This window comes from Eriocheir sinensis, unplaced genomic scaffold (genome assembly GCF_024679095.1).
Source record: "Eriocheir sinensis breed Jianghai 21 unplaced genomic scaffold, ASM2467909v1 Scaffold1440, whole genome shotgun sequence".
Classification (NCBI taxonomy): Eukaryota; Metazoa; Arthropoda; class Malacostraca; order Decapoda; family Varunidae; genus Eriocheir; species Eriocheir sinensis.
Genome location: NW_026110785.1, coordinates 1 through 12,500, shown reverse-complemented (window position 1 = coordinate 12,500; position 12,500 = coordinate 1). Strand labels below are relative to the sequence as shown.

Here is a 12,500-nt window from a genome sequence, read left to right as displayed (position 1 = left end):
GAAGAATTTTCAGGATCATCAATCCATAGATTAAAGTCACCACAGATGAACACATTTGCACTCACCATATCCACAGACTCCAAAAATGTGCGAAATTCATCAAAAAAGACCTCTGCTCTTGTATCCGGAGGTCGATACACCACAATAAAGGTGCATTTCCTTCTATCAATTTCACAGATGACTTGCACTAATTCAAAGGTATCCCACCTTTCTGATGCTTTTCTCCGAATCTTCTTAAAAGAATTCGAAAGAAAGATCCCAACACCACCACCCCTTCTTGTCTCCCTCGGAACATGTAGAAAGGTATGAGTTACTGGCGTCATCTCACGAATCTTGGCGACGTCGTAGTCATTTAGCCATGTTTCAGTTACCGCTAAAATGTCAAGATCCTTTCCTTTGATGAGATCACGGATATCTAGTTTTATTTCCCACACACTGAACATTCAGCAGACCACATTTCATCTTTGTATCTGAGGAATTAGTAGCCATGATCCGTTATGTTACGAATTCTCTCAATTTCAGTCTGAAAAACTACACAACACTGGTTATTCGCCGAGTGATTAACTTCAGACTTCTTGTACCTCACACAATTTATATATTTGCTCTCAGTCCCGGGGCAGTCTTTCGCTTTATGGTCTCCTGCACATTTATAACATACTGGGTTCTCACCATTCGCCTTGGCAGTGCATTTGGCCTCAATATGACCATATCTCTGACAATGATAACATATTATTGCATGGTATCTGTCTCTCACAGTATACACCCCCCATTCAAGTTTTATTCTATCATGGTGCTTGTAGATTAGCTCTCTAACCATTGGATCACATTTCAGGATATAATGCGCTGTGCCACCAGCAGCAGGCTTACTAAAAAATTTCTCAATTTTCTCCTCAACTTGTGGAATCGAGTGTAGGAACTCATTTCTTTAAGCAGTGTCTCAATTATCTTATCCCCCGTCTCCTCCTTGTGCACATTACAAATCATGATCTTTGGCCTCAGTTTTCCCACACTTTTAGTACTGACTTTCTCCACAGATTGCAATTTTTAGGCTGCCTCATTCCTCATATTATCATCATCAAAGTTCATTATAATATTACCTCCATTAGTGAATCTTGAATCAGTAATCTGAATGCCATGTAATGCTTCAGAAACTTCACTTTTCAACTCTGTAGCCTTTTTATCTTGTTCCGAGGCCTTGACAACAAGTAAATTCTTCTTAACTTTCCTCTTACGTTTGATGACCTCAGCCCAAGTTGCATCTGCTGACTCCACATGTTCAGCCCGCTGCAAAACGTCCGCCACATCCTTCGCCACCTCCCCAGCTCCTCCTTCACGCTGACCGCTCGTGACTCAACTCCTTGTTTCACTTCTGATATTTCCTTAGATAATTCCAGCTTGAATTCTTCCATTTTTTCCACAATTTTGGCAGCCAGAGATGCTTTATGAAGGCATGGGTTGCAAATCCAATTTACTTTAGATATATTTTCCGACTTAATTCCAGACAGATGAGCACACTTCACATGACACCACTTAGGGCACAGACAGCACCCTATCCACTTAACGCCTGTGGAATCCGCACAAACGTAACAGAACTCCACCGAGTTCTTGGCTCGGCCAGCCATGTCGATTCAGCGTTTTCGCGAACAAGGCGCCCCACCTCCGACCCGCGCGGCGACTCACTACTCACACCTAACCTATGTGTAACCTGATGTGTAGGAAAAATATATGCCCACTGTGCTTACGTGAAAATATAACCCGACCCTGCCTTGTGGAGAGCGGCGGGTCAGCCTGGGCGTTGTGTGATGCACCGCGGCAGAATGGTGGAAATGATAGGCGCGCCCCTGAACCCTTTTGATCCTGGACCTGATAAAAGCGACCCATTCAATCGGCTCCCAGAGTTGAATCGAAGGGAGGGCGGAGGAGTGGAGTCAGCTGGATTTGTGGCTTTCTTCGCCCCTCTGCCCACAACATTCTCAGCCTCTAGGGGACATGGAGCTTTAAGTAGACTGGCCTGGGGTTATCCTGTGTAGCATAAGTCAGGCTCCATCTTGATTCTCAGCCTCTAAGGGATAGGAAACTTTAAAAAGACTCCCCTTGGGTTATCCTGTGTAGAATTAGTCATGCCCCATCTTGATTCTCAGCCCTAGGAGACGGGAGGCTTTAAGAAGACTGCCCTGGGGTTATCCTCTGTAGAGTTAGTCAGGCGCTATCTTGAATGTGCCGCGCAGTTTATATTTTCACGTAAGCACAGTGGGCATAGATTTTTTTTTTTTCAGCTCAGGTTAGAATGGCAAAGATATGGACTGAGAAATTGGGTCTCTCATTAGAGGTTCAGTCCATGAAATGTTAAAAATGAGAGGGATGTTTGACCTGGAGGAGAAGGTGACATGAGTGAAGGTTGGAACACACACACACACACACACACACACACACACAGGGGACTTTATTTTGTTTTTTTGTTTTTTTTTTGTTTTCCTTTGTTTTTTACTCTTGAACTGCCTCTTTTGCTCTGAGCGCACACACACACACACACACACACACACACACACACACACACACACAGTACCCTCTCACCATCCTACCTTTTAACCAATCCTCCTTCAGGTCTTCGTGGAGGTCGAGGACGTGAACGACCACATGCCCCAGACGGAGGAGCCCGCCTACCACACCTACGTGGCCGAGAACCTGCCGCCGGACACCTCCGTCATAGCGCTGCGGGCCTCGGACGGCGACCTGGCGCCCTCCAACATCTCCTTCGCCATCACCAAAGGGAACCAACTGGCGCGCTTCAAGATACACCCGCAGACAGGTAAGGAAGGGGGAACTTGTTTATCTTTGTTTACATCCGTGGACGCAAAAGTCAAGTGCAAACAAAAACAAAAACAGGGTGAAAAATAGCCCCCCAGACATCACCAAAGGGAACCAACCAGCACGCTTCAAGATACGCCAGCGGACAGATAAGGAAGGGAGCAGCCTGTTTTAATTTTATTAATATCCGAGAGAAACAAAGCGTTTTCAACTATTACAAATGCATTTTCACGTCGAATGAGGTAAGGAAATATAGGTGTAAAGAAATCATTGAAGTAAGAACATTGCACTTCCAATGAATAGCTTATCAGTGTCAGTTCGGTGCGGAAGAAAAAAAAACTTTTGCAGTGGAAACAGAAACAGGGGAAAGAAAAGACCGCAAAACCTCACCAAAGGGAACCAATTACTCCGCTTCAAGATACCCCCGCAAACAGGTTAGTAAGGGCCAGCCTGTTTATTCTTGTTTACATCCGAGGAAGCAGTTTAAGGGCAAACAAAATATAAACAGGGGAAGAAAAGTCTGCAAAACATTACCAAAGTGAACCCATTAGCGCGCTTCAAGATACACCCGCAGACAGGCAAGGAAAGAGCAACCTGTCTATTTCTGTGTACACTCTTAACAAAAAGTTTTCGAACACCTTGGCACGATGGATGTGAAAATGAATCGATTGCAACTAGTCGCCTCGGAATGGTTGGCACCCCTGATTGTGATGACGCTTCTGAATCCATTATTGTATATGATACGCCTCGATCCTGTGTTGATGGCCGCAGTAAGTCATGCGCTAGTTGGTTTCAGTGGAGACCCCACAAGACCGGCGCAATCATTATTATTCTTCACACTGAAGGCCTCAGTTATCTCCAAACAGCACGGCGGATTGGTGTGTCCATCTCTACCGTATCACTATGGCCCAACAGATATGTGGAAACAGGCTCCACTAGTGACACGCCTCGAAGCTTCGAAGCAGACTTAACAGATAATCGGCGCAGGCGGTGCATACACTCATTATTATATCAGTGCCTCTCATCCTTATATATCTTACACTTAACCAAGGTGTCGCAGTATGTGGTTTAAGTATTGATTTTGGCAGATATTTTAATTTTACATACTTTTACTGGCAGTTATACTCAAACTACCACCTGGAATTATCATTCCCTCATTTGAATAGGAATGACGTCAGCCACAGCATTTAAACTGACTGATAACGTCCTGAAGCGGAATGGGTTACAACTGTTTTTTTTATCCTCACGACAGCCTCAAAAAAATGTCTATAATTTCTGTAACGCAATGACGACCTAATGTCAGTGACCCGGTGCTAAATTAGTTAATACCAGAATGCCGTCATCCTACAGACGATAAAACGCACTGGTGGCGAGGAATTATCACCGCAACATATAACCAATTATAAAAATACGGTTAAGCTATAGTCACACTGACCCTACGACCTGATAACGACCACCAGCGACCCCAAAATGCTGCGATTGGCACCCACCGCTTCCCGACCACGCTGGTGGCCGAGCAGTCGTGCTACCAAACGGCTACCGGCGGGCGTCCAGTGTGAGTTCAGTGGGAGGCCGGACGGCGACCATGGTAAAATTTGCACCTTGACCTGACACTTGGAGCCACGTCAAGACGCCCACCATGCACCGACCGGTTGCCGACAGGCCGCGTACCGGTCGCCGACGATCGGCGATCTCCCGTAACGACCGGTCGTATGTCGGTTGCCGTCCAGTAGACCACCGGTCACACGATCGACGCCGTCTGGTCTGTAGGGATCGGCAACGACAACACGGCGATGGCCTGCCACAAGACGCCACCCGGACGTCGACAGATACCACAGTGGTCGGCGTCCTGTATGTGTCGTATAAAAACCTGCACAGTCTGGGGCGGCGATCACACTTTTACCGATACGTTCAGTGTACACACCGACGATGACAGCCCCCCTTGCACCTCACTTGGCCCTGCCCGTGCTGCGCCTGACGCAACAAGTTCATGATGACTTTACGACCTGCTAAATCTACAGTCACACTGACTTTACGACCTGCTAAATCTACAGTCACACTGACTTTACGACCTGTTAAATCTACAGTCACACTGACTTTACGACCTGCTAAATCTACAGTCACACTGACTTTACGACCTGCTAAATCTACTGTCACACTGACTTTACGACCTTCTAATGACCGCCTGCGACCCCAAAAGGCTGCGAATCACACCCACCGCTCCCCGACCACATAGGTGGCAAAGTAGTCGTGCGACCGAACGGCTACCGGCGGTCGTTTAGTGTCCGTCTAGTGGCCGTCCAGTGGGTGGCCGGACGGCGACCATGGTAAGATTCACACCTTGACCTCGCACCTTTAGTCAGGCCAAGACGCCCCCCATACACCGACCGGTGACCGACAGGCAAGGACCAGTACGCGTCCTGTCGCAATGAGGACGGCGACCTCCCTTAACGACCTGCTGCTGACGTGTTACAGTATATCATATTATCACCCAGTTATATTACACATTTCTCATTCTTATTTCTAATGAAAGAAATTAAAGTATTCTGTGCTTCACTGCAGCAAAGGACGGGTATTTGTGAGGCGCCCCCCCCCCCGTCCCCTATATGCCGCAGACATGCAAAAAATGCTCCAAGCAATCTTGGTTTAACCTTTTGTTAGTATGTATGTTACATTATATTCGTTCTAAAGCATTTCCATCACCCTGAGCAGAGCAGGAGATGAAATTAACAATTCTTTTTTAAATGGATAAAAGCCATTAGCTCTACAGACTCTCACTGTTACTCCTGTGCACAACAAATCCTGCAGTAATTTATTTTGGTTAGGCAGAGGTGACCCATACACATTTGGCCGTGTGCTTGACCCGTGGAGCAGGTTGAGTCGGGACGGAGCTTGGGCGGGCTGAGGGGCGTGGGACGTCACTGCTCAGGAATGTACCTCATTTCCGGGCAAGGGTGGTTTGATCTACCACCGGTCGCCGCACAACTCGCCGTGTGGTGGAAGGCCAGACGTCGACCACGGCCAGTGACAGATGAAAAGTGGACGGCGACCATCAGCGACCTCCTACTATCTGACGGCAACCAGACGGCGTCCGCTGCCATCCGGTCGCCGTTCAACAGTTAATGGTCACCTGTCGGCCACCGGTGGCAGTCCGCTTGCCGTCCAGACGCAGTCCATTCGGCCACCGGACGGCAACCTTTTTTACGACCGGTTCGACTCCACCCTTTATATCTCCATGGGAGAGAGGGAGGGAGTGGATTGAAGCAGGGAGTGGAGAAAGGTAAGGAATGCAGGGAGTGGACCTCTCCACTCCCTGCCTCCCTCCACCTCTCTCTCCAGATGGCAGTGCTCGGAAGTATTATCACGTCACACCAATACTAAATGAACTTAAACGTCTAAATAAAAAGAAATAAATTACCGTGGACAAGACAACAACAAAACATATATGTCCCCAAACTAATACTGTCGGGAGCAAGAGCTACAAGTGAAGCAGCTCATGAAATATATAATCAATCACCTCCTGACATCAAAGACACGAAAACGTACTCCATTTTAAATCAAAGTTTATAATAATATTACCTAATACATAATTAACCTCACTGTGTATTTGCAAAGTGTAGTTGAGGTGTGTGTGTGTGTGTGTGTGTGTGTGTGTGTGTGTGTGTGTGTGTGTGTGTGGGGTGGGGTGGGGGGAGACAGTAACCACTCCTAGTCAACGGAAAGAATCCGGCTTAAGCGGGGCTCTAACCGCCGCCTGTTTGGCCGTGAAGCCTTGCAGCGCGGCGCTCTAACCGATTGAGGTACCGGAGTGTGTGTGTGTGTGTGTGTGTGTGTGTGTGTGTGTGTGTGTGTGTGTGTGTGTGTGTGTGTGTGTGTGTGTGTTATGGACTTCAAAGTAAGGAGGATAGTGATGTGGGTGTTCGTTGATTGTCATTATATATAGACCGGCCAGGAGCCTTCAGGTGACATGACAACATAAGCTGCGGCCGCCGGAGACAGGTCAGTTGAATCTGGACAGGTCAGGAGTACTCAGGTAACAATACAGCATCAGATGAGGTCTCGGGAATCAGGTCATGTCATTATGTAGCTACAAATGCTGGGGTAGAGAGTAACACTGGGGTAGACCGCACGCTAAAGTAGCACCTAATATTCTGTAGTACCATATAATTATATGATTTTAATTACGTACCTTACAACATGTCTGAGTAATTGTAACAATAACCACGTTCAGTGGAAATAAATTATTGTTATTATTATTATTATTAGTAGTAGTAGTAGTAATAATAATAATATTATTATTCTCTCCCCATAATGATAATATGGGGCATATGAATACCTCAGCTGTAAACAGGTCTCAGGAACAGCTTGTCTACTATAATAATTTAATACTGCAGAAACCCAGATGGATTGTGATCTGACGTGACAAACACCTGGCACATGACAGGTCAGGTTCGAGTGAGACAAGCAGGGAGTGGAGGGAGGCAGGGAATGGAGGGAGGCAGGGAGTGAAGAAAGATAGGGAGTGGAGGAAGTAGACCTCTCCATTCCTCCCTCTCTCTCTCTCTCTCTCTCTCGTTAATGACTTTGAGGCAAAAACAAACTAAATAAATCACAGAGTTTGTATACTACAACAATGAAGGCAAGCAAGGTTTGAGTGTGTGTGTGTGTGTGTGTGTGTGTGTGTGTGTGTGTGTGTGTGTGTGTGTGTGTGTGTGTGTTGCATTTACCTTCAAACCAACTTGGACTGAGTATAATTGTACTATTTTATGAGGTAAGCGAGGATAACGGCTATTGAAGCAATGTAGATATTTAAAGGTTTAATACAATGAAAAAGAACATGTATACAAAACAATAAATGGAACATGACACATTTACATAGAACGACGGCTTGGGTGTTCGGGTGTGTTGAGCTCGCTGCTGTTCCTGTATTGGTTCCTGTGGTCGGGCTGCCGTAGCGATTGATGATCCATGATTTCTGTCAAACCAGACAGATTCAACCCCCCATAAGGGGTCGATGTAACTCCCTGCCAGGAAGTTGTAGGCCACCGTGGTTGTGGTGTTCCTGGGTAATACGTCGTCATAGGGGGGTGTTGTGGTCGTACTGGCGGATGTGGCTGCTACTGCTGCTGTGGTTGAGGCTGGACAGGTTGCTGTAGGGCGTTCCTTTCGAAGCATTGCAGGAGAAGCGTCATGGCCTCCTTCATGGAAAGCCTCCACGATGTTTCACTCAGCCCTTTAGCCTCGATGCCCAACCAATGGCAAAAGGCTGCCCTGGAGTTGGCACTCAAGTTCAGGGCCGAGTCCAACGTTTGTGCCATGTCCGGGCTGGCGGACATTCTGGTGGCCACCTTGAGAAGGGCTTCGTCCAGACGCCTTGCAATACTCACTGACTGGAGCTGACGCATTCAGGAGCTGGTGGAAGCCGGGCTGGGGGGGCGTTCAACACCAGCACTGCAGTCACTGTCGCTGTCCTCCTCAGGTGGCTCCTCCGTCGATATAATCCTTCCAAGTTGACGACTTTCCGCTCTCTCGCCGACGTGAGACTCGTCGTCGTCAGGGTTGATTTCTTCGTGTTGGGAGACAATATGAACTTCTAAGTCCTCTTCCTCGTCCGCATCCATTTCCTGGGCACCATCTAGGAGTGAACAATCTTCCACTTCCTCCTGAGGCTGCAGTTGATGTACCCTTTTCATTGTTGACAGTAGGTATACGAGTGGCAGAAGCCGTTGCGGTGGGCAGATGGAGGCAGGAGGTGTTGAGAGAGGCTGGTCACTGGTAGTCGGATGCTTGGGCGAATGCTGAACTTCGACTGCAGCGCCGTCCTTTTATTACGGTCGCTCCGCCCACAATGACCTGACTTCGTTTAGTCTCCTCCAGTCGTTGAGAGCGGTGGCGGTCCGCCCTCAGCCCAGACGCAGGCAGCAGCCAATAGGTCGGGGAGGAGGCGCCAACCATGCGCCTATGAGACTGCCACTTATAGATAGCCACCGTGTGGTGATTGGACGGCGTCCATTTGTCGTCCAGCCTACCACCGGTCGCCGCACAACTCGCTGTCTTGTGGGAGACCGGACGCCGACCACGGCCAATGACAAATACAAAGTGGACGGCGAACATCGGCGACCACCTACTAACTGACTGCAACCAGACGGCGTCCTCTCGCCATCCGATCGCCATTCACCAGTTAACCGCCATCTGTTGGCCACCGGTGGCAGTCCGCTTGCCGTCTAGACGCAGTCCATTCGGCCACCGGACGGCAACCTTTTTTTCACCTTACACCACAGCATATTAACAATACATTATCGAGATCAAGCGACAAGACTTATCAGTGCGCATGTAATACTGAGCCATTGGCATCTCACTCCTTCCCACAGAGCATGTGTACACAGGGCCACCACTCGTTAACACAGGGAGAGGTGTTTCTAAATTCTTCGTCCGTGTATCTCAGAATGCATGGTGCTTAAAGCGTTCGAGAACTTTTTGTGGAGAGTGTTCATCTCAGGAAGGAAAATTTAAGGGCAAACAAATATAAAACAAGGAAATAAAAAGCCCGCAAAAGATCACCGAAGGGAACCAATTACCTCGCTCCAAGATACACGCGCAGACAGGCAAGGAAGGAGCAACCTCTTTATTTCTATGTACCACAACTCAGGAAGGAAAAGTTAAGGGCAAACAAATATAAAACAATGGAAAATGAAGACCGTAAAACCTCACCGAAGGAAACCAATTGCCTCGCTTCAAGATACTTCCCCAGACAGGTAAGGAAGGCCCAACCTGTCAATTTCTATGTAACCACACCGGAGGAGAGAAAAGTTAAGGGCAAACAAATAAAAAACAAGGGAAGATGAAGACCGGAAAACCTCACCAAAGGGAACCAACCACCTCGCTTCCAGAGATACACCGGCAGACAGGCAAAGAAGTAGCAGAATGTTTATTTCTGTGTACATCTGAGGAAGAAAAAGTTAAGGGAAAATAAATATAAAACAAGGAAAAATAAAAAAAAGCCTGCAAACCTACTGCTCCCAAGAATGTGATTGAGAGTTCCAAAAGGTTTCTCAGAAGGGGTTGAAGAGGTGTCTTGATACTCTCCTGTCAAAGAGTTAAGTCATTCTAGACACTCGTGTATTGCTGCTGAGTCTGTGTGTGTGTGTGTGTGTGTGTGTGTGTGTGTGTGTGTGTGTGTGTGTGTGTCATCTATAGGTGTTGACCGCTGCATTTCTCATTATTAGTTCTTATGAGTGAAGTAATGAATAATGACTCGAATTGTGTTATAACCGTCAACTAATTATCTCTCAGAGAGTAAAGCCATCACAGTAAGTACCTTTCATGTAGTAATAATAATGTAATTTCTTGTGTAGTAGAGCGTGGACTCTCACAAACCTGCCGTAATAGTGTCAGTAAGTGAGTAGTTTTTACCTCACTCGTACTAACATTCACAGCGAGGAAAAAAGCTTCAAAGGGATTCATAATTACCGCGGCATTCTCTTTGTAAACAAGGCCAATGTGTGCTGCTCGGCGGGGGTGGGACACAAAAACCTACAGGCGTATTTAAAAAGAGCCACGAATTATATTATTGCATCACGCGCCGCTCTGAACAGTGACAAAAAACTCTAAATACATATACGGTAAGTCTATCTTGTTGGCGGGAAAGAAAACGCTACTTCACAAAAACTTACATGCATATTATGAGAGCCAAGAATTTAGTATTGCATCACGCGCCGCCCTGAATAATGACAAAAAGATCTAAATACATACACGGTAAGTCTATCTTGTTGGCGCCTGGCGGGAAACAAAAGCCTACACGCGTATTATGAAAAGAGCCACGAATTGTAGTATTGCATCACGCGCCGCTCTGAATAACGACGAAAAGATCTAAATATTACCGCGGCATCTCTTTATGAACAAGACTAATATGTGCTACGTGGTGTGTGCTGGGAAACCAAACCCTTCAACCCTATTTAAAAGGAGACAGGATCTGTAGTATTGCATCACGCGACGCTCTGAATAATGACAAACAGAAAATTTTAGTCTTTTCATCATTGTTATTATTATTATTATTATTATTATTATTATTATTATTATTATTATTATTATTATTATTATTATTATTATTATTATTATTATTATTATTATTATTATTATTATTATTATTATTTTTATTATTATTATTATTATTATTATTATTATTATTATTATTATTATTATTATTATTATTTTTATTATTATTATTATTATTATTCCACACACCATTTATTCTTATTATTACCATTTGTAGTTGTAGTAGTAGTAGTAGTAGTAGTAGTAGTAGTAGTAGTAGTAGAATTAGTAGTAGTAGTAGTAGTAGTAGTAGTAGTAGTAGTAGTAGTAGTAGTAGTAGTAGTAGTAGTAGTAGTAGTAGTAGTAGTAGTAGTAGTAGTAGTAGTAGTAGTAGTATCATTATCCTCACACACACACACACACACACACACACACACACACACACACACGATAACTTGGCCCCCTAGCCTTCCCCGCCACTGACACTCACACCCTCTCCCCCAGGCGCCCTCACAACCCTGGTGCCGCTGGACAGGGAGGAGCAGGCGGAGTACGAGCTGTGGGTGCGGGTGAGCGACGGCCAGCTGTCCTCCGTCACCCCGGTCTTCATCACCGTGAGCGACGTCAACGACAACCCGCCCGAGTTCCTGGAGCCGCTCTACCGCGTCACCGTCCCCGCCCGCAGCAAGACCAAGAAACGGGAGGCGCTCTTCAGGGTAAGTGGCCCCCTGCTTGAAGGCTTACACGCTCTTTATCTCTCATCATAAACAGTCTCAAAGTGAATGTGGGGAAGTATTTAGAGCCCGCATTCTTATACTCTCTCTTCTCTCATCTCAAACAGTCTCTCATGCCATTTTGGGAGTTTGAAAGTAAACGTAGGGAAGTATTTAGGTAAGTGGCCCCCTGCTTGAAGGCTTACACGCTCTTCTCTTATCATAAAGAGTCTCACCTCCGACTTCAGGAGTTTGAAAGTGAATGTGGGGGCACCGTTGCCAGATTATCGTACTCAGAGCCTCGTAATTACCGGTTTCTGAGCCATAGCTATTGCCAAAAAACACCAATATAATGAACCTTTTTAACGATAACTATATATGAAGGCAGTTGTTGGGGTCGAGGAGACAGTTTTGGGGTCGGAAAACGGCAAACATAGGAGACTGAGTACGACAATCTGGCGACGTTGTACAGTGGGGGAAGTATTTAGGGCCCGGAAGGCTTTCACTCTCTCTTTTCTCATCATAAACAGTCTCAAAGTGAATGTGTGGAAGTATTTAGGGCCCGGAAGGCTTTCACTCTCTCTTTTCTCGTCATAAACAGTCTCAAAGTGAATGTGGGGAAGTATTTAGGGCCCGGAAGGCTTTCACTCTCTTTTCTCGTCATAAACAGTCTCAAAGTGAATGTGGGGAAGTATTTAGGGCCCGGAAGGCTTTCACTCTCTCTTTTCTCGTCATAAACAGTCTCAAAGTGAATGTGGGGAAGTATTTAGGACCCAGATTATCACATGCTCTCTTTCTCTCGTTACAAACAGTCTCTTACGCTTCTTTGGGAGCCTGAAAGTGAAAGTGGAGAAATATTTAAGGACGCAGCCCCCTGGTTGAAGGTTTGTACACTCTCTGCTCCCATCATAAACAGTCTCTGCCATCTTCGCGAGTTTGAAAGTG

The 12,500-nt window shown here is 46.3% G+C and overlaps 1 protein-coding gene across 1 annotated transcript in view; it reads left to right on the top strand.

Annotated features, from left to right (window-relative positions):
* LOC126990084 (protocadherin Fat 1-like) overlaps window positions 1-11,609 on the top strand; it is a 37,481-nt gene extending 25,872 nt beyond the window's left edge. The window contains exons 3-4 of the mRNA XM_050848642.1: window positions 2,605-2,809; window positions 11,347-11,609. Coding sequence (XP_050704599.1) covers window positions 2,605-2,809; window positions 11,347-11,609 — 468 coding nt within the window. The remainder of the gene's footprint in view (window positions 1-2,604; window positions 2,810-11,346) is intronic.
* The last annotated feature ends 891 nt before the right edge of the window (window positions 11,610-12,500 follow it).